General features: G+C 39.8%; 1 protein-coding gene across 1 annotated transcript in view; it reads right to left on the bottom strand.

Moving 5' to 3' along the window:
• Positions 1–381: 381 nt before the first annotated feature.
• TEX15 (testis expressed 15, meiosis and synapsis associated) overlaps positions 382–23,411 on the bottom strand; it is a 50,843-nt gene continuing 27,813 nt past the window's right edge. Inside the window, exons 7-9 of the mRNA XM_063128443.1 lie at positions 16,546–22,886; positions 10,939–11,000; positions 382–1,429 (exon numbers count right to left, since the gene is read on the bottom strand). Coding sequence (XP_062984513.1) covers positions 382–1,429; positions 10,939–11,000; positions 16,546–22,886 — 7,451 coding nt within the window. The remainder of the gene's footprint in view (positions 1,430–10,938; positions 11,001–16,545; positions 22,887–23,411) is intronic.

Below are 23,411 nucleotides of genomic sequence, written 5' to 3'. Positions count from 1 at the left end.
TAAAATTCCTCCATACAGGGCGGCTACATGAAAAAATGTCTCAGGCTGTCCATGGTACAGTGCTACTTCTGAGCAGCAATACATATACATTCAAGCTGCTGGAAAATGTGCTTCTGTGAGCATATGAATAGCTGCTGGGGATTGGCCATTGTAGCTTGGAATGCATTAGCTCAGTGTTACCTACTTCACATGAGTAGGTAACACTATTTGTTGATCCTTAAGACAGAATTTCAAGCATCTGATCTTGTCCTGAGTCATACCAATGTGGCATAACTGGATTTTGTTTTAACCAGTTAGAGGTACACGAACAGCCAAGTAACAAAAGTTACCAAAAGAAAAGAAAAAAATGGAAATATTAACACTTACTGTAGAACCTCAGTTTCACGAGCCAATATTATAAGGATACAGAAAAGGATCTTGTGCCAAAGCCTGATCTGTGTACCACGAAGACTGCTGCTGATAACTGAATGGAAAGGCCACTGTAGAATTGAAATAACTGTGTGCTGGATAGGCCTGGGCAAAGTTAAATCCTTGTGATTCCCTAATACCAAAATGGCTGAAAGTCTGTGAATAAAACATACTGGATTGTGCATTATTCACCATGCTTGCAGCTGTAGATATGCCAGGAGTCAGCGGATGCATTTGATAGGACTTGAATTCTTGATATGTCTGCGTTACTGAGTGAGAATTGCTGTCAGTTTGATAGAAATAACAAGAGTAATCAGGATACACTGTCCTGCATGTGTGCACAGAACTCTGCATCTGAGATGTTTCTCCAAGATACTCGTTTTGACTGGAAGCAGAACATTCAGCAGTTCTTTCGGAATTTTCATTGAAAGATGGCTCACAGTTCAAACACTCCAATTCCATGGTCTCATTTAATTCTGTCATCACTGGAGAATCTGATTTGGGAATCTCAGATTTTTCAACATCTCTATCAGGTTTTGGAGATAACCTCCTGGCTGTGCTATATTCAGGCATTAAATCTGAATCATTTCCTAAAACATCTGATGTTAAGTCATGGTGCTTATTTAGTGTGTGCAACAGAAAACTATCACCATCTAATTTTTCCAATGAGCTTAAAGTATCTTCAAGAGATCTTTGTGGTGACTGAAATGTCATTGAAGATACGGAAACACATTTGCCTCTATCATAGGATGCAAAATATTCCTGGTCATTTTCTTTTACACTCTGACAGCTCCTGCTGCTCTTGTTGAAGTCTTTTATATTTGCTAGATTTTTCTGACTTGCTAATGTGTCTGAATTAATGAAACTTGAACTGGAGGCATTTGGTGAAGATGGAATACATTTGAAAGGTGAGATTGGTGACCTCTCTGTCAAAACCTTAATGTTTTTATTCCAGGTGTTATCTGTTAAAATGCTTGATTGTAGTTCTTTGTCTTTTGGGAAATTATATTTTCCACTCTTTCTGCAAAACAAAAATCAAATCAATTTTTTTTACCATATTTTAAGTAACCTTTGTAACATCAGAATATTTGTATTTGGGACTTTACTCCAAGAGATAGCAATATAAATTACATTTATGTATCTGTTTCTAAACATTGGCTTGATCCATATTTATAATCTTGTGATGTACTGTATCTGAATACTAATATATGTTTGCAACAGCACCTCTTATTTTACAACTGTCTCAAGAGTGCATATTTTGGTCAGAGAGGAATCAGCTGTTCTCAGTCCACCAAATATCTGGGCATTGGTCAGCATGCTTAAATAAAAATCAACATGTATAAGCCTGATCTGTACCATCTTTATGTCTCCAGATGGACTGTGTGTTTGTATTACATGTAAGGAGATCAAGCTTACATGTATAAGTACTATTCAAAAAGCTATGTCCAACAGCAAGAAGGGAATCTTAATCCTTCACAGAATGTAGAGACCATTTGCACAGAACTAATGTTTATCCCTCATGAAGAGGTTTTTTTAAAAAATGGAACTTAGCAGATATAATTTAAGCAGCTAACTAAAAAAATAAATACTGAAGGACAGGTTACTTACCTGTAACTGTACTTCTTCAAGTGGTCATCTATGCATTCACACTTATGGGTTCTGCGCCTGTGCCTCTGGGAACATTCTAAAAGCAGACACCTTTTCGATGCAAACCCAACCCCACTCTACTGTGCATGCTCAAGGGGCAAGATCCCGTTTTTCTGCTCAGTTCTGAGACTACCAATGATCTATGAAGAAAACGCAGGATACATGCCATACAAGTACTACTACCAGGGACAGAAGGTGGGAGGAAGGGTAAAACCCAGCATTCTGAATTGGGCTCAGAAACAAATTCAAAGCCAGTGCAGTTGGTTCAAGACCAGTGACATATGGTTTCGAAAAGTGCACACCAAACTATCTGGCTGCCACATTTTGCACTACCTGTAATTTTCAAACAGTTTTCAAGGATAACAAAGCAGCTAACTCATAGCAGAGTTGGATCGTAATAACTACCCATTTCACAAGCCATTGAGAAGAAATGGCATAACCCTTCTTTAGGATGTTGTAACAAATGAACAGGCCTAACTGTTGTGGAAGGAAGCAGCAGCAAGGGAGACAGGAGCAGGCAAAGAAAACATCAGGGCCTGCTCCACCCCCAGGGATATGACATCAACTACCCTTGAAGGAGTGAGGGAGATAAGAGCAGGCAAAGGGAACATTAGGCCCCATTCCACTTGAAGGCCCCACCACCACCACCACCACCACCGGTGGTAGGAAGGAACATCAGATGCTGGCCTCTGCTCCAGTGAAGCTGGTTGTGGTGTTCAGTTTTGTTTTTTGGGGGCATGTGTTTCTTGATGTATCTATTGTATTTGCGTGGGCAGCACTTAACTGGGTCCGGCTGGCGAGAACAAAGAGACACAGAAGCATAGCTGGGATAATAATTGGCCACAACTCTTATTGACTCACTTGAATAGGCTTGGTGGAGGCATAGGGTGTGGATCCTGTAATCGGCCAGCCAGAAACAATTTCTTGAAACCCTGGGTTGAGGACTGGCAGGACAAGCATTTATTTATTAAAAATATTTATATCCTGCCCTATATCACCAAGATCTCAGGGCGGCGTACAGACAAAAACATACAGTATAAAACAATAAATATACACAGTTAAAAACAAATTAAACAAATTAACAGATTAAGCATGCAACTGTCTACTTGATGATGCTCCATGGAGTAGAGCTAGAGCAGTGGTTCCCAAACTTTTTCAGGTCACCGCCCCCTTGATTCCACAAACTCATGCCCAGCTACCCTACACTATAAAAATCATTATTCAGAATAGCGGTTTTCAACGACCCACTAAGGAAGATAATAACAATAAAATTCAAAACAACAACAATTAATTGAATACTTTATTCAAAATCCAATTGGTGTGCCCTGCCATGCTGGCTGCAAACAGAGGCGTTCGCTCTCTTTTCCCTCCCTCGGCAAGCCTGGGGTGGGTGCTTCCCATTTAGAGGGAATTCTAGGAGTTGAAGGACTTTTTTTCTGTCTAAACATGCATAAAATTGTGCCTTTAACTTATCATGTCACACTAGCATGAATACAGGAATCAAATAGGATTTCCTTCTTCAGTGGAACACACTTACTTAGGAATAAGCACCATTTTGTTATAGGAAAAGATAATGTATTTTAATTAAAATTTAAAAATAATTATCTGCCACCTGGCACAGAGTTTTCCTATGGAAAACTTGGCTGGGACTGAAGTAGAGGGGCACGAATTTTACTGTACTTACTGTCTTTAAATATGGTTAAGTATCCCACAGTTACCTTGCTATTCTATTTCTACAATTCATTTTCTCCTGGCTTTTCTTCACCCTTGCTTCGTTTTCAGGCGGAATCCTATGCATTTACCTCAGAGTAAGTTCTATTGATCTCAGTGGGGCTTACTTCTGAGTAGACACACTTAGGATTGTGCTGCAGCTCTGTTTTTATGGTGACACAAGATACACACATACCATGTTTACCAAAAGAACGCTTAAAAAAAGGGGGTTGGACACCTTGAAATAAGCAAGGGCAGATAGGAATGGTTTCAGCAAGCATTCTGGAAAAAGCTGCTGCTGAAACCTCTTTAACCAGGAAGAACCTGAGGAATTGCAATTCTCTCTCCCTCCCCTTTTTCTTTTCTCTCCCAATCCTATTGTAGTCCAGATTTTTTGGGGGGGTGGGAGCACACACACAGACACACAGCATCTCTCTCGCTCTCCAAACCCCCCTCCCCCCAAGCCTCACAATAGCTGCCGGGCTGATTAGGACAGGAGGGCAGCAGCTCAGAGGGGAGATGGCCCCAATCTGCAACTCCTGATGGGGGAAGGGAACCTGGTGATACCTTGCAGCAGCATAAGCAGTCCTGCTCCCCACCCAGCCACCGCCGCCCTCCACGTGCTCCTTCCTCTCCACTGCAGGGCTGCTGCTCCCACCTCGTGCAGCAACTATTGTGAGAGGTCTGCTGGGGCAGCATGTAGGAGGGAGCATCTCTGGCCGAGGGAGGGAGCAGGTGGCTGCAATAGGAAAGAAGCCCTGAGCCCTCCTAGGCAGGAGAAGAGTGGGGGGCAGAGCAGCTGAATTCACCACTGTTTCCTGCTCTGCTGCCTTCTGTGGACGCTTCCCCCAACCCCTGCTTCTGGTGGGGCCGCTGTGGGCTTGAGATAGGAGGAGAGAGCGGCTGCGTGAGTGAGAAAGTCCTTCCTGAGCAGGAGCAGTGTGGGGAGAGCAGCTGAATTTGGTGCTCTCTCCTGCTCGGTCCCTGGGTTTTAGGACCTTCTGGAGAGACCACCTTGAGCGCCCCCTGCCGCCCCTTTGCTTGTTAGCACCCCCTGCCGTCCCTTTGCCTCTTAATGCCCCCCCCAATTCAATCCCACCGCCCCCTTTGGGAACCACTGATCTAAAGGATTGCTGTGTCATCAAGCCAATTCCATGGACTGTCATTTTACTATTTTGTACTCTCTCCAGGGTACTAACAATTTTTGTACTAAAAATAGACTCCCTGTCAAAAGGTAAATCCTAAATGTATGTCTGAAGTTCTTGAATGAGGCATGCAATAAACAGCCTTGCATACCTCCTGAAAACTATTGTATCATAGCTTCAGACCCACAGTCCACAATGTAGTCTATGTTGATCTGTTTGGCCAGTTGTGATGCTGCACTGTAAAACATTGTAGCATTTTTTTTTCTTATCGTCTTGCAGGTTTTCAGAAAAACAGACACTTTAGATGTGCTGGTAATGAGACATGCAAGACTGATAATTAGCAATCCTGAAGGATAATATGAAGAGGAGAATCGTGTATGCTGCTTTGGGTTCCTTGAGAGAGGAAAAAGGGTGGGAAATAAATATAAAAGCAAATAAAAATAAATAATAAACCTGCAGCTGTAGAACACAATTTCTGCCCCATGGCTTTCAGGATACATCGTTCCCTATCCACTGGGGTAACATGAAACTGTGTCTGGATTTGCACTGGGACGCTTTCACAATGATGGAATTTAGAACCGGATGACGGAGCAAGAAATCACTATCCTTCCCCTGATCCTGTAGGGTCAGGGTGGGCATCTTCCAGAGGTATGGGCATTTTGCCCACACCACTGAAGCCCCCCATGCCACTCATACCCACACAAGTTCCAACATATGGGGGGGAGAATAATTTTAAAAACTATGGCATCTAGAGTTTCTATGGAGTCTCCAAAGAGTCAAAATTAGCTTGCAAACAAGACAAAAGAATTGGGGGGCTGCTTGTTGTCCACCCCTGCTGTAGATAATTTCAACTCTTGAAGGTAGGAGGCATGGTTAATGATTTCTGTCAAGATGCCTTATAAGAGAGCATGAAGCATGGGCTGGGGTGGAGAACCTTTGAGTGAACCAGCTGGAACACAGGATCCTTAATTGCTGGTAGCAGCTGTTCAAATCTCCAGGCCATGAGATCACATTCTCAAATCCTGCTTCAAATATGGTCTCTTGGATAGTAGGTTTTGGTCTCCAACTGCTGCATCTAGTGATGATGTGGGCCCAATGACAGAGGAAAGAGAAACAAACTCAGATTGGTAACCCCTCAGATCTGAGAATGGGTGTACCTTGAACCACTTCACCAAGGACATAGCCATACCCAGCAGCACCAACTGTGTTGATAACCAGTGTTATTGGTATCAACACACCAAGATGAAGTAATGTACACTGATGGTGCTATATAAATAAATCATGATCACCACCAAGTGATATGTTGACTGTACTGTTAATCTGGTGCTATAGATGTCCCTGGAATTGAAGTCATCATTAGAACTGAATGAGATGGTACCATTATCGGTGTCACAGAAGATGAAACTACAGTCAGATTTGATACTAAAGGGGGAGGCAACATTGTCAGTACTATAGTTGCCTGTGTTTCAAGGTGAATGACAACTTAATGTACAGAATGGATCCCCAAAGCTCTCTCCACCATGCAAACTGTGGGAATATGAACAGAAGAATGCTGCTGTTACTGTCAGGAGTCCACAGTATCAGTCTCAAGTAGTCTCAACACTGTTACTGTAGTCCTGTGATAATAAGAGGTGTAGTGGCACCAGGAAGATGAAGATCAATGCTGGTTATAATGCACAGTATGGTCCTAGTTCCTGCTAGATATGGATAACAAAATCATATATCTTCTCAAACAGAATGACAAGCTGAACCCCACTACTGTGGCCTAATCAGAGTGGGGAACCTGCGGCTTTTCATATATTCCTGCCATTTACATATTGCTCCCATCATTCGTGATTACTGGCAACCTTGGCTGTGGTTGATGGCAGCTGGAATCCAACAACATCTGCAGGGCCACAGACCCCCACCACACCCTTTGTTTAGGTGATCTATGGTCCAAGGAGAAAAATAGGGAGCAAGAGTACTGATGACAAGGTGGCTCTATCTACATTGATCAGAGTAAAAATAATCAGAACCCCTCAAATAGTATGAGTACTGAGATCCCCAGCATGTATCAGGAGGCTAACACTAGGAGAACTGTGGCAGAAGACTGGGAAACTGAAGCCCAGATATCTGCTTCTGCAAATTTGATACAAGAGAAGGTCCTTGTTGAAGCCAGTCATAGGACTGGGATCTCATCCTCAGAGACCGGATAATCTATACCAAAGCTTGGTGTACTTTGTAAAGCAGTGATAGGGGTGACAGTAAAAAGTGATAGAGCTTCGGCTGTGGGGCGGTATATAAATGTAATTAAATAAATAAATAAATAAATAGTCCAGATGGCACTGTCAAAGTTAGAACAGACTTCAGAGGTGGTATTGACATGGTTGGTTCATTAGCTCCTAATGGCCCAATGGGTGATGTCACAGCCTGCTGAGGCTCTTTGGATTTCTTTTTTGAGTCTATGGGCATGTCTAGACCAAGGGATATCCCAGGGATCATCTTTGTGCATCCACATGATGCACAGGGAATCCCGGGGGCAGGGAGGGATGATCCCTCTCTTGCCCTGGGATATTGCCATACCCTTTAATCACATTTCCCCCCACGGTCTTGGGATGATCCCGAGACCATGGTAGGTGTGGCCGGGCATCCTGTTTTCATCCCAGCTCCTCGCAACTATCCGCAAGGCGCTGGGAACTGGGCATGGGCCGTGGAGCTCCTGAGGAGCTCTGTGCCCATCGGGGGTAGGGTGGAGTGAGCAGGATTTTGTTTTTTGAAAAGAAAAAAAACTTCTGTGCAGAAGCGTTCTTCGATTAAAAAAAAATGTTGGGCATGACATCCTCTTCCTCCCAGGACGTTATGTACCACGTGTAGACTGAGGGGGAGAATCTCGCTATACGATATCGCAAGATCATCCCCCTCCACCCACCTCGTCTAGCCATGCCCTATGTTAATACTGGAAAAACTGTTACCAAATATAGAGGTGGCTGTGGCAAGACTGAGTCCATAACAGCAGATGGAAAGTGTGGTGGGGCCTTAGGCGAGCCAATAAGGATATTTCCAAAGGTTATGTGCAAGAAACAGCAGACTGGGCTGTTGGTGGCAGAACCCTAGCTCCAGTGTCTGTCGCCAAAACATCTGGAGGGCCACAACTCCCATCAGTCCAACTCAGCATAGCCAATGGTGAGGGCTGATGGGAGTTGTAGGCCAAAACTTCCGGAGGTCTAAAAGATACCTGCTCCGTCTTAAGGGCTTGCTCTGAAAGCAGCACTTAAAGTGATTTTGACAAGCCTACTTAATGAAAGTCTGACTAGAAGAGCAGAAATCCAACTTATGATTCTCTCCCAAATAAAGTAGGTAAAGTAAGTGCCTGTCGCTAAGGTGCTTATTGTTCCCACAATAACACTTGCAGAAGAGAGCTTCAAACATTAAATGTCCTAAAGCAACAAGATGCCTGAAGGCAGATACGAAATAAAAAATACAACACAAAATGCTAAAGGAAAAATTAGAGAGGAAAGAAGATAACAGAAAGCAAAAGTAGTAAGCGGGGCTACTCAGCTCAGTCTCCTCAGATGAAAACAAAGGACCTCCCTGATGCTGCAACAGTTGAAAAAACTGAGTGGGAAGAGCAGGACCACAGCTATTATGTGTGCACAGAAGGATGGGGTTGGGGTTTTTGTTTTTGGGTTTGTTTGTTTACAAAATGCTGTCTTCGCTTTTAACATGTTCTCAAACAGAGTTCTGCAGAGGTTCAGAATCCAGGGGTGTAACACACAAAGGCCACAAACAAGTAAAAGGCAATTTAGCAAAAACAAGATAGCCTGAAGAGCTGTCCAAAAATTAAAAAGCTGCAAAAACTTTAGATTTGGTAAAGGCCAGATACTACCTGATTAGCTTCCCCAAAACAACACTGTTTCTTCCATACAAGAAATACAAAACTCACAAGAACGTGAGGGTTTATTAAAATTCAACATTTGACTGTTCAAGAATAAAGAAACAAACAGAAATCCATCCTCACTGAGATAGCCTGAGAAAATGGCTTTACTAAGGCTGAGGTGCTATGCACACTTATTTAACAATAAATTTCACTGAAAATAGTTGGTCTTACATTTGAGTACCATTGCATTGTCAAGAAAAGTTTTATGCAGGAACAACTTTTAAAAAACAGGGGAGGCTGTTACTTTTCTAAGTCCATTTGAAGAGTCCCAAGTCCCAATTTAACAAAAAAGCCAGGTGCCATGAGAACTCTTAAATCAGCAAATTATTTAAACATATTACAAATCAAAATTCACCAAATAAATTAAATTGTAAAATGTAATTTTCTGTGTAAAACAATTATGAGGTTTCAAAATATAATCAGTATTTGCTATCCCAAACAGAAAGATAAGCAACATCGTGATTGAAAAGCAGTATCTAACATTTAATCCTGCTCATTTTTTTTTACAACCCTAAAGATTCATATATATCTAGATCTTTACATTTTGGCCTAGTTTTTATTTGGTATGTGATCAAAATAGTGGGGCCTAATTAGCAACCAGGCTGCTGCACAAACTAATATTTCTGAACAACCCATTGCACATTGCAGTAATCTAATCTGGATGTGACCAAGGCGATCTGCCTTTTTGAGGAATGGGCACAGCAACCAAAGCTGCATAAATGTACAGCTTCTGGCCTGAGTCAGGACCGGAGCATATAGGTTAAGAACATAAAAAGTGCCATGCTGGATCAGACTGAGGGTCCATCTAGTACTCTGTTCACACAGTGGCCAACCAGGAACCAACAAAAAGCAACCCCAAACTGCAGAGCTGGTTCTTAAGGAGAAGTACAAAACAAGCCTGTTCACATAATGCTTGTTTTGCTGGTCCAGCAACCAGCAGTGCCTACATTTTCTCAAGATTAAGCTTCAGTTTATTAGCATCCTTCTAATCCCTCACTGCTCCCAGGCAATAGTTCAGATCCTCCATTACCTCCATTCAAATCTGAAGAAGGACAAATTGTGGATTAATTAACCCACAATTTGCTACGGTTGCATGATGATGCCATTTTCAATATTCAACTCTAATCAACCCAATTAGAGGGTGATCCATGACGGGTGAGTTACAGTAAATGACCCAAAGTTAACCTAACAACTTATAGTTAACCTATAGTGTCCTGGTTCAGACATCACAGAACAGCCTCTGATTGTGCTGACGGAAGCTGCCTATTGAGAATGGGGATGGCATGCAACATGGGACATAATGTAGAGTTGGGACCATGCAGGACGTCAAAGACCAATGGATAAAGCAGCAGTCCTGCAAGACCATCTTGCCAGAAAATAACAACTACAAAACAAGAGCCTCTGAGTCCCAAATAGGCCAGGCACACCAGCAATATGGTTTATGGTACCGAAAGCTGCTTGGGAATCCAGGAAAAAGAAAACCAAAAGAGATGCATTTCCATTAACAGTTAATGGTGAAGGTCCTCAACCAGGGTGGCCAAGGTTGTTTTAGTTCCAAAACCAGATCTGAAACCAGACTAAAAGGGATCCAGCTAATCCACATAATCCAGAAATAACCGAAACTGCACCACTAGCCAAATGCTTGAACATGTTGCCCAGTGAAAAGCATATTTGAAACTGCACAATAATTAAGATTGGAGAATTATTAATTTTGCAGAAAAGATGGCTTTATCAAATAGAGGTATAAACAGTGCTTCATTTAAACTTGGCATAACACCTTCTCTCAGTGAGTCAGTTACTACTCTATTTATTATCTCAATTCAGCTGGCCATGATATGAAAATACTACCTGATTCATGACAGCTGACTGACACTGACAAGTCACCACAATGCTGCAGATCAAGTGATGAGCATGGACTTCCTACTTTGGACTTTTGTACATGATAAATGAAAACACCTTTTCGTGTAAAAGGACCCCCATCCTCAGAGATGATTAGAACAACCAAGGCCTGACCCACAACACTCTTATGCTAGCAAGACTCAAATGAAGGTATGAAAGCAAAATATTAGGTCTAACAGACTTTTATTTGTTTATTGTTTTATTGATTTATACCTCAAGTCTCTGTTAGCTTCTTTTTCATGTATCTTTGTGGTTGTCATCAATGAAGCAGTAACCTAAGAGTTTAAAAGTAGTAAGATTAACTAAAGTATATTATGCACAATATTTCCATTAACAATATTTTATAAGTGATTTGTTTGTAATGAAAACGAATTATGTACATTTGTTTTACTAGTCATCACAATCTATCTTCACAAGGATTAATAACTGTTACAAAAAAGCAGTAATAACTGGAAAACATTTTGAGTTTAAGGAGAAGACTTTAAATTTGATCTTGCAGAATGAAGCTTGCAGAAGTAGACTTTCCCACCCCTTATCCACTGTAGACCTATGTAACCCCTCGCCACAATGCTTTAAAGGGTCAGAGGACCCCTCCTCCAGAAAGGATGTAAAGGGGTACAGGGAATCCCTGGATGAGAGAAAACTGTCCAAAATTTAGTGGAGGCATCTTGTGCATATAGTTCTAGGATCCAACCTTTTGTGTTTACAGAATATGCAAATACATTCATAATTTTTAATAATTATTTTCCCGTTCCTTTGCAGTGCACAGCAGCACACATTTGGAGGTCTGATAGATGTAGCCTAGCCTTGTCAATTTCCTTGTATATTTCAGCTGTCAAAGGGAGTGAATAGGTGCAAAAGAGTGTGTGTGTGTGGGAGAATATTTGGCAATGTAATACTCTCCTTTTTAAGTGTTGAACAGACACTTGTCAGTGTCCTCATTCAAACACTTTACCAACTCTCCAGCAAGTTCAGAAACAGGAGTTATTAACTTCCCACCGTGACAAGTGATAAAGGGCATTTTGTTACCAAGTCCTGCAAGTATATGAATACAAGGTCTTGGTGTGCATAGTCCAAAGAACTACAGCATTAGAAAAGATTTTGCAATCTCCTTAATTGGGCAGATGTTTTAGAACTCAAGGCCAATTAAAATATTATGGTCCCCCATGTGGATGATGGCTAAATCTGTTTCTGCATGGCAAATTTGATGCCAAATATTTGCTGAATTTACCATGTATTGCTTGTTGTGCTATAAGGCGTGTGAGGGGCTTACAGTGCCTGAATGATAGGAAGAAAGAGAGAGGATCCTCACTGAAATTCAAAAGTCTCATTCCCAATTTTAGCCAAACTCTCCTCAATTTTAGCCAAACTGCACGCACCTTTTAATCCAGGGGCAGGCAACCTTTCTGAATCATGGGCACATTTGGCAATTTGAAAAACAATCCTGGACACCACCACAAGATGGCTGCAATTCTCAGTGCTGAGTTAACGCTGCTCTGCCGCCAAACTCCACAAAATTGCTGGAGTGGCAAGACTGCAAGTAATATACTACCTGGAGGGAGGCAGTGCAGACTTTCCAGCGGCCATTAGGCTTGCCAGGTCCTCCCCCTCCCCCGGCTACAATGAGAGGTTGCCTTCCGCCTGGGAATGCCAGAGCATATAGACAGCCCCCAAGAACAAGTAATATGCCCAAAACACTTAGTAAAAACTAAGGACAGCTCTAAGCCCTAACACACTAAACAACTCCTTTGAACCTAGTGGGAGGGTAAGGCACCTTGGCCAGCACCAAGCAAGGTGTCCAGGGACAGATTATTGCATGCGGACCACCTCATTGCTTACCCATTTTATCCTTTTAAAACAATAGGTAAAAGGGTCATAAAAAAAAATGTAAGGAGGCAGGACCCTTTCTGCCTACCCCCCAGTAATTTGACTATGAGTAGAGAGAGGATGACCAACTGTGTTAAAGGAAGCAGTTGTAAGACCTTTGTTAAGAAACCCTCTCTGGATCCGACTATTTTAGAAAATTATCAGCCCTGTCTCAAATTTACCAGTATTGTTCATGGCTTTTAACTGGGTAGTGGCAGCCCAACTCCAGGCTTTCCTGGATGCTGCTGATTATATTGAACCATTTTAACCTAGGTTCTGACTTGGGTTTTGGAAATAAAATTGTCTTGATCACACTGAACAACCTATATCAGGAACTAGAGAGGGGGAGTATGCCCACCATCTGGTCCTGCTGGACCTCTCAGTAGTTTTCAACAGCATTGACCATTGTACCTTCTGGATCAATTGATAGGGCTAGAAGGCAGTTTTACAGTAGTTCTGGTCCTACATCAAGGGCAGGTCCCAGGAGGTGGTGTTAAGGGACTTCTGTTTGACCTCCTGGCCATGGTGCCTTTGCGGTCTCACAGGAACATAACAAGCTGCCTTATGCTTAGTCACATCATTCGTCCATCTAGCTCAATACTGTCTACACTGATTAGCAGCAGCTCAACAAAAGAAAACAAAAATAAGGAAAATGTAGCTGCATGGATTATATTTAAATTTCAATGCATCAACATGAAATGTGGCTAAGAATTCTACATAAACTTCAACAAAAGCAGACCAAATATTCATATAGGTATCCATTTGCAAGTAGTGTCTATATACTACCTGTTCAAATATTGAAAGCGTTTGCTAGAGTCTGAATCTATTGTATTATAGGAGGTGATTGTTTATCCTTCCAAACTTTAAGGTGTCAAAATTCATTTAGTCAGTGATTCATTCAAAGCATTTTACCTTGTTCTTCACACAAAAGGCTCCCAAAACAACTTTCAAGGATTAATAATTAGACACTTCCTGCCCCCATGAAATCAATTGGGAATGATGAGGAAAAAAAGCATGATGGTGATGCTTGATTCAGAGAGCAAACGTTTGGCCTAGACAGTCTGGAAGCCACAGGGTAGTTTAGATTCCTGGATCCGAGGTGGGAGATACCACTCCAACATCTGACCCGTGCCAGCTGTCAGGGTGCAGCTTCAGTGGGCCTTAGTAGTCTAGAAGGGCTTGGGCCTATTCAGCCTGTGGAATGTCATAATCTTTGTGAGTTTCTCTGTCAACGTTCCCACAGCAAAGCAAAGCAAGTCAGGCGTTGCTTCACGCATCCACCTGCAGAGTTAGCCTTGACAAGGAGGGAGGCCGAAAGCTCTCAGTGAGAACCTAAAAGAAGTGGGGTGGGGTTTACAGAAGGGTTACACAGGTGGAAGCAACATCACTGAAGGGCTGAGCAGTAACACCCTATTTGGACAGGGGCCTTGCTGAAAGGTCAAAAGCCCTTGTTTGTCAGGAGGTATGGAGGACGTGTCTTACTGTCACGGTTTCCTCTTTTAAACTGATGCACAGGCGACAAGCCTTTGCTAGGAGCATCTCATCTTCATAGCCCGAAAACTTCTGTTTAGATCTATCATTGTCTGAGCCTCTGCACATGGACTCTTTCTAATTAGAACTTTGGATTGCTAAGGATTTGTCATGAAAAGTACTATGATGCTTTTTCACAGACTTTGAACTCTCTTGTTGCTGTGAATTGTGTATATTTCTTGTCATCAGCCCAGCACACCACCAGGGTGGGCTTGATCCCTACTCTTGGACTTTTTTCTGCCTAGACTTTTATAGCATAGAGTTACCAAGGTGAAAGCTTTGGCATGGAACCATCTGCTTGAATGGATTTATTCTTGGACTTAATAAGCCTCGCCCATGTAGCGCAGAGATCCCAACTAAAGATCTAGGTTGGATGAAGTCTCTCTCTGTGTGTATTTGTTTGGGCCTTTGCTAGAACTCTTGCATTTGATTGCCTGGGAAGAATGGTCCCAGGAATCATTCCAGTTCCTTGTGCTATTTGAGGAAATTAATGTCCTTGATTGCCTGGGAAGAACGACCTCAGGAATTCTGAGCCCATTCCCTGTGTTTGAGCCTCAGAGTCTTCAATGAGGAAACCTGTCGTGTGCATCTCTGTTAAGGTTGTAGTTTTTAGCTTTTAACTATTCTGCAATTACATAAAGCCTATAACTACCGACCGTCAGCTATATGAAGCATATAACCATTAAGCTTTTTCTGTGGGATTTCTTTCAATGAAGAAGTCTCACTGATTTTGGTGTCCTGTGTCCGTTTGCCAGACTGTGGGTGCAGGAAGGAATGAGAGTCATGACATCGGCTGCAAAAGTGACCTCAGAGGGAAGGGAAAAGGGAGTTCCATGGGCGGGGAGGGGACTAGGGAGGCCGCTGTATGAGGGATCTTCCGGCCTCCACAGGAGACACTAATGATATTCTACCATTACTTACAATTATTTCCTGAAAAGAAGATCAGACTTGTTATTAACTGAATAAAAATAAGCTGCTAGCAGTGCAATCCTATGCAGGTCTACTCAGAAGTAAGTCCCACTGATTTCAATGGGACTTACTCCCACATAAGTTGGTATAGGATTTCAGGCTAAATTATTATTATTATTATTATTATTATTATTATTTATTTATTTATTTATTTATATAGCACCATCAATGTACATTACTTACTTACTTACTTACTCTATTCAACCTGCTAGAAGCTTTACCTAAATCTGATGGCTTTAAAATGTTTTTTGTTCAATGATGTGGTGACAGCAACTTTGGGGAAGAAATGGCAGTAGCATTATTGAAATTACAGAAACATTAAAATAAAGGGGTAAGAGAGTTCACCTTAAAAAATTATATATGTTTTTATGGTTTTAAATTTTGTATACTTTTTTTTAAGGTCCACTGTTTTTAACTTTTGTAAACTGCCCAGAGAGCTTCAGCTATGGGGCGGTATATAAATTTAATAAATAAATAAATAAACTAGGGTTGTTGTACGTACTTAAACAGAGAAGCTTGCAGGACTGAGGTCAGCAGGGTTGTTGCAGCTCTCCCCCACTTGCTTGCATGCTACTAGAGCCCAATAACTAATGGGGCATGGGAAGGAGGCAGGCAACAGTAGGCACATCCCAAGCCCTGGTACAATGTCTTTTCCCACAAGGGAAAAGACTAACTGGGACTAATACAAGGGTAGTCACAGTTCCATCCCCATTGATAAACGACACCCTGCTAAGACCTAGGGAGTAAAGTCTTGCACATATACCCTGACCCAAGCAAGTTACAGGGTGCTAGTGGAGGGGGAGAGATGCAGAGGAAGCTTTGTGAGTGCCCTCCTAACTTTTTGTGAGTGTAAAAGCCCAAGCTTTTGTGAGCATTTAATTTAAAGCAATTGAACAGTGAATGAATTTTGGTTTAAGCCTACCCCTGGTAGTTAACGGAAAAAAATTGTGTATGATCACTATTAGGAGCATTACTATGGTTTTGCAAAAAGGAAGTATAAAAAATCATCTCATTCTATAAGATTGTGCTATAAAGAGTATGCAATTATGGATGTTTGGGATTTTAAAGACAAGCCCTCCTCCATTATTACCATTAATTTCATTGATATATCATGACATTTTTGTATCAGTAGAGATGCTACTAACTGAATCAAGCACAGTATTATTAGGTTTGAAGTAGTTGTTCCAGAAGGGAAATGTATGCACAACTTGAATAGGCAATGAAATGGAAAATAAACATCCCAATGGTATTAATATTCCTAATGTTTTTGAATAAATAGGGAGAACTATTATAACCTATTTAACAACATTCAGATCAATCATACATGATAGAAGGATTTACAATCTCAGGTTTCTGTTTGCCTTTCAAAATGCTAAAAGATACGTCATTTACAGCCAAATAAGAATTATGTATCACTATAAAGTTCTTTAAAAATAAAATATTAAACGTACTTACTTTTTTCTTTTTTCTATGTGAACAATCACTCTTCTCTTCAGGAGAACAGGGGCTGTCTTCTAGAGTTACATCAACCGGCCTTTTGAGGTGTGTGTCAGAGCCCCTGCTTTGTTCGATGCTGGTATCCAGAGGGGTTTTCACATCTTGCCTTCTCAGCTGACAAGCTTTTCTCCAGTTTTTAAGCATTTGATATATAACCAAAGGAAGAGGTGATTTTCCCTGCTCAGAACAGACAAACTTCATATGCTCAATGGTTTTCATTATTTTCATAATGTGAGCCATTTTCCCCAAATCCTTTCTTTCAGCCAACATCAATTTTTCAAGAAGCAAAGAAAATTGGCTGTAGTTACATTCCAGTTCAGACACAGTACTCCCATAATTTAAACATATGGTATAGGGTACCAAGTCAACACACATGGAGATGGGGGACTTAGATTTTTGCAGCAGGTTTCTTGTTTCAGAGAGTTCATTCAATTCTCTTAAGAGAAGCTGCGCTGCATATGAACAGTTCAAGTTTTGTGCATAGTCATAAATAACATTCACTTCCTCCTGAAGCTCTGTCATTGAAGACTCTATCATTTTTAAAAGGTTGTCTTTCCGGTAAGATAAGGAAGCCATTTTTTCTTGGCATCGAAAAAGTTCAGGTAGAAGTGATAAATCAAACCATAATAAGCTTCGAAACCTTGGTTTATCTACTTTTCTTGCTATTGAGTTTTTAAGGAAAAAAACTGTTTCATGTATCATTGCAATTTCAGTATAAACCTCAACAGCTTCTGGTTTCAAAATGACAGAACGTATGCCACCACTTTTCATAAATCCCAGCACATTTTCTTTTGTGATAAAAACATTGTCATCCTCTTCCTGTAAAATCCGAAAATATGCTTTCAACATTTCCATATGCTCTGTACATCTGCACATAAGCTGCTGTAACCTTTCAGTGTTTGCAGACTTTGCTTCATCCAGTATTTCACCAATACAACAAATATCCTGACGTAAAACTGGAGAATTTGTAACGAAATAGCTTGCCTTTTGTGGCCTGTCCGGCTTTTCACAATTATAAAATTCTTCAGCACACTTCCTTGTGACATCGTCTTGAAAAGCACTGTTAAAGTTTCTACTCCCACACTCCTCTACCATATTCTCATAAATCTCATAGAGTTTAGACAGGGCAGCTTCGTTGATTTCAAGCATTTGTTGTTCCCCATCTTTTAAAACTCCATTTATACATCCCTCTCTTTCTCTCCAAGCAAAACTTTTAGCAGCATCAAAAAATATATGCTCAAGGCCAAACAGTGATGTTTTTATATTCACTTCTTCACAGGTCTTTATAAATTCTATCTTTGTAGCAATAATCTCTATTATAACCCAAAAATGTTCTTCTTTTTCAGCACTGAAACTAATTCCTTCAAGGCTTTTACATATATTTATTAAATCCACTGTATTTTTTCTTGCCTTTTCTAAGTCTTCCAGGGTATCCCCATAGTTAGCTCCACAAACATATGGTACAGAAAGAAAAAAATCTGAGAAAAGAGAATTACTTTTCATTGCTGCTTCACATTCCTCTATTTCTCGTCTCGATTTCAAGAAGGAATAATAAGAATTATTTTCCCCTCTTGTGCTCTCAAAAACTTCCACCAACTGTTTATGATAGCTTTGTAATTCATTATGAGCACTGTATTTTAATCTCCTCTGAAAAGCAGGATAGAAATTTGACTGCTGTTGATAACCTGACTGTCCACCAAACAACTCACTATGCAGTGAATCATCATACCAAAGCAAACTTCGGAAGGTTGGTTCACCTTCTATAAGTCTTTTCTTATTTTCAATGAATTCAATTGTTTCCATTATAATCTGTAGTTCAACCAGCGCTTCTATAGCACAAGGTTTTAATTTACAACTAGCCTGCATGTTTCTTTCACCATTCCCAAGTATCTCCCTAGAAACCAAAACTTGTTCAAGAGAGCAACCCTGCTTTTTCTCAAAAGCCATCACAAACAAAGGAAGACTGCTTCTGCAAAATATAATCTTTTCATGTAATATATTCAAAGATGAGGTTTCATCTGCCTGTTGCAAGATCTCTGATATTTTTATTTTAAAATCAAGAGGTTTTGGTTCCATTTCTACTTTTGTACATTTGATGTCACTGCTGAGGTCTTTGCAGTTGTTAGAATGTTCACTTGAAAAACAATTTTCATTTGGTCTAGTCCAAGAGGTTGTAAAGTTTTTAGTTGCTTTATTTGGCATGACATTATAACATGCAGGAGATAAAATAGTGGTTGCAGTAATAGCTTCAACACCCTGTTCTGAAACAGTTCTTAATAGTGAGTCAGAATGAAGTCTAATAACTTGATTAGTGTTTGAGGAAGACTGTTTGCAGATGGATTCCTCACTAGGTGTGATATGACTTGTTTGTGTCATATCTTTCTGTTCAAAGCCTATCTTAACAAATGGCTGCACAGGAATGTTATTTTTGACATTTGGCTTTATATTTGAAAACTCTTTCTTAATTTTCAATATCCCAGTTTCCTCTATTTTCCCCCCTTCGAGTTCCTGTAATGCATAATGATGGGATGACAGGAGCAAGTTATTATCTATCGAAGGCACAGGATGAAACTCGCTTGATAAAACTCCTTCAGTATTATTTTCTGGTTGTCTCACATATGCAGTCAATGGTTTATATTTCCTATTCTCAGCAGTATGCAATTCCTGTTCAGCTGCTTGACCAAGTTTATTGGGGCAATAGGGTTCAGATTTTAAATTATTGTTTTTATTATGAGAGTCTTCTTGCTGTTTGTTAAAATATTCAGTTAGCATTTCAGAGCAGTTTCCCTCTAAATTTGTATTTGATGAATTGTTTGATCTTGTTTTCAAAGACAATGATTCAGCACCATGCATTTGCGAATTTAAGTAAATCTGACTCACTCTCACGTCATGTTTATCTTCTGCTATAGGCAAGAATGCCGATGAAGCAGAACACCTTCCAACACCAATTCTCTTGTTTATATTGTCTTGCTGTGCTGGTTTTTTCCCAAGAATTTCTTTTTTATTGGAAAAAACATTTTCCTGCATTGTGTAGATGGGAGATAATATGGAAATATCATCTGGTTTTAATTTTTTTGCAGAAGATTCTAAAGCTGTTTGAACTGGTGTGGCAAATTTAACTGTACTCATCATTACATCACATTTACAAGTACATTCACCTTTTCTTTCGCCTGTTTGACAGACTTCTAATTCCTTTTCCTCAGTAGTTGAATTCAAATGTTTTGCAATATTTTTGCTGGTACAGTTATTAGCTTCAGAGCTGAAGTTGTTTTTTAGTTCCATATCTAAGTTGGTAGGTTTTTCAGAGACTGTTCCAAGTTCTTTTTTTATATTTCTCATATTATCATTACTAGAAGACATATCTGAAATGCACCTAGATGCTATAGAAGAATCCACGTGTAAAAGTCTACAGCGTAGGACTTTGTACGATTTTGATGAGTCTCTTGGACTTTTACTTCCAACCTCTGCTACAGCTTTTAAAGCTCGAACTCTCCTTCGAGCTTTCCTTAAGTGAAACATAGCTCCACCTATCTTTTGAGACACACATTTGTTTTTACACAGCTGTGCTTCAGTGTTAAGTGTATTCAAAATATTCTTAATATGTTTTTCAGACTGCACAATTTTTTTAAATTGTCCCTTAGACAATGAAGAACACATCTTAGATGAATGTTGTATATTAAATTCTTTCTTTTTGTGACAAAGTTTGGTTTTTTTCTGACTCTGTGTACATTTCTTCATTTTTTTCTTTTGCATACATTTAATACCCATTTTGTGTCTTGAATATTTAGCTGGACATTTCTCTCTTTTTGCCTTCAACTTTGACTGAAATTTATTGTTTACTGTAATTCTTAAGTCTGGACACCTGAATGTATGAAATGATTCAGTTTCTTTGTCTTCCACACCAGATTTCTCCCAATTTTCATTCAACTTCATAAAGGAATTTCCTGAAACTTCTATCTTCAAACTAGGTTTTCCAAACAAATTATCCCAATCCATACGTTTCTGCAGATAATGATATTCACCTTCTTCACTAGACGTATTTCCATGACTACATAATTTCTGTGGTACTAAGAGACATTTCTTACACCATTCCAATGCACTTTCAAATTCATTAGTAATTTCTAGGTCCTGGATATTAGTGTCCTCACATTTCACCTCTAAACCTTCTGAAATACTATCTCTACAAGAAAAGTTATTGTTCAACATTTCAAAATTTGCATTTGGGGAATCCGTGTGCTCAGACTGAGGCTTTTTAATTTCTGTATGCTCAATATTCCCCAAAGGAACAGAAGTATGTAATATAAAATCAATGTGATTTTTTTCCTGATGAGTTGTCAGACCCACAGATTTAGTAAGCAATGCTTGTTCATGCAAGTCTTCAAATTTCTCTTTGCCACTTTCTATGTTCATCACCTGTGTTTCTGATAATGAACATCTTTGAAAATTCAGGTTGAGAGCACAAGCTGAGCTTTCTGAAACCAAAGTATCAGTATATTCTGAAATTTTCATGCAGTTTATATCATCTATACTTTTCAAGCCCTTCTCAACATAATTTTGTTGGCTTCCTGATGTTTTCTCTGCTGCATTTTCTGTAGCACAAAATATCTGTATTTCAGGAGTATATTCTCTACTTTTTTCTTCCCCAAGAGACCCTTCCAATTGAGCTGTGTGTATTTGGTCAAAACCATCAGCACCTTCTATGTATGTCTCATGATCTCTTTGTCCATCAACAAATATTCCCAATGAAGAACATTCTCTATCCCTAAAAATATTTTTGTCCAAAGATTCTAACTTGGAAACACACATATTTTTTTCACTGAAGTCTCTCATTACCAAATCAGTTCTTGAGGTATCATGAGAGTAATGCATGTTATGTATATCACTAATTCTCTCTTTGATAGGGCTCCCCTTTCCTTTATTTATTGTATATTCTTCCTTTTTATAGATTGAATTATTTGCTCTTTCCACACTGGATTTTTGAGATTGTATAGTTTCTTGAGGCTTATTTTGTTCAAAATTATTTGCACGCATTTCATCTGAAGACCATTCAAACCCATAGTTATTTTCAGTCCAAACCTCTCTCATATTTTCAGAAGCATGTACCTTTTTACAAAATCCAGAATGTAATGTATGGTCCTGGACACAGTAGGTTTTGCCAACATCATTACCTTCTCTCTCTGATGAAGTACAATTATTTATAACACATTTTTGATCAAAATCAGTTGAACAGTCTATTTCAGAGGTACAACCATAAACTTCTTGTAAATGGCTACCCATTTCTCCTCTATGATCCATCTTATCTTTACCAGAGGTTACACTTTCATGATTTTGTTTGCATATACTTATGTCAGTGTGATCATAGAAAGGTGGTTCAATAATGGGCTTTTCTTTCCTGTAATCCACTGTTATGCTGACTGGCTGGGAATCCAGGGATTTCCACTCATTAGCCAATTTTACTTCTGAATAATTCATTCCTTTTTCTCTTTTGAGGTCTTCTACAAGAATTGTACTTGAATTGTTTTTAAAGTCCTTGGATTTTGAAGAACTATAGCTAACATAGGTTTTTAAAAAGTGTTCCATGTAAGTGTTATAAGGCAGAATTTCTTTGTTTATATTACCAAGCAACTGTTCATTGTTCTCTTTGTAATCTTCATCTCTGTTCAACGGAGATGGTGATACATGCTCTTCTGAAGTACTTTCTTTCCTTGATGTTTTCTCCACATACTGCCTTTGGCTAAATTCATGTTTGGAGTCATGAAGAAAAAAACCCTTAGGCACAGGATAAGGTATGCTTACATTAGCAGATATTTCCAATTCTTTCTCATTCTGTGAACTCCCATGGAATATTGCCTCTTCACTTTGCTTCCCCAGATTTTTCTCCCTTTTGGTTAACCTTGGATCCTTTATGAGTCTTGAAGTAGTTACAGTACTTGAGCCACTATTACAGACAGGAGAAATGCCAGTAAACGTTTTCAAAGGATTTTTAGTCGAGTTTCCCATGTGGCAACTTTTAACATCCTCACCAAGTATATGCTGAATATTCACTTCATTTGCTTCCATTTGTGCTGAATCCCATCTTCTAGTCGATTTGTGTTTATTTTTTTTACACTGGGTTTCAGCTACTGAGCTATTCCAGTTTTGTATGCTTCCAGAAAAAGAAGAAATTTCTGCAGATGTAATATTGTCTGAGTTTACTGCACAGCATTCAACGGGTTTTCTGAAATGCTCATAGATGAGCTTGCTTTTACCTATCCTTGTCACTCTTGTACAATTTTCCAGTGGGAGACCCCTTCCTCTACCTGTGAATGAAAGGAAAGATATGAAACTACATCTTTTTCAAAGACCTTATTCTGGGGGGAAAAATCAATTTTGACCCATCTATATTGTAATATTTGGAGAAAATGTGGCTGTGGTAGTCATGCCTCCCTGACTTAGACCAAGGTACTGCAACATCAGTGGTCCTGTTCTGTCAACACATTAAGCCATGGTTAGGCTGCTAACACTTTTGCAGCAAATGGTTAGCGAGCATATTTAAACTGTGGTTATGTAGTGACCATGGTTAGGAATGGTTCACACAACATGATTGATAGTTCACAACATGTTAAGCCATAATGTTAAGCTCAAAATGCTTGACCACCGTGGTTTAGCATGTTGACTAAACAGGGTCAATGAATATTAACTTTGTAACTGTTGAGAAAATGAAACTTTAGGAGAGATATTTGTACTAATAGGATAAATATTTCAACAGTTAATCTTTAAAAAACACACACAACTGAACATTCACAATGTTGTGAGAGGGAAACAACATGTCAGTTTGAATGGAA

The sequence above is a fragment of the Elgaria multicarinata genome, chromosome 6, assembly GCF_023053635.1.
Source record: "Elgaria multicarinata webbii isolate HBS135686 ecotype San Diego chromosome 6, rElgMul1.1.pri, whole genome shotgun sequence".
NCBI classification, from domain to species: domain Eukaryota; kingdom Metazoa; phylum Chordata; class Lepidosauria; order Squamata; family Anguidae; genus Elgaria; species Elgaria multicarinata.
Note: the sequence above shows the minus strand (reverse complement) of the source record. Positions and strands in the feature narration are given on the sequence as shown.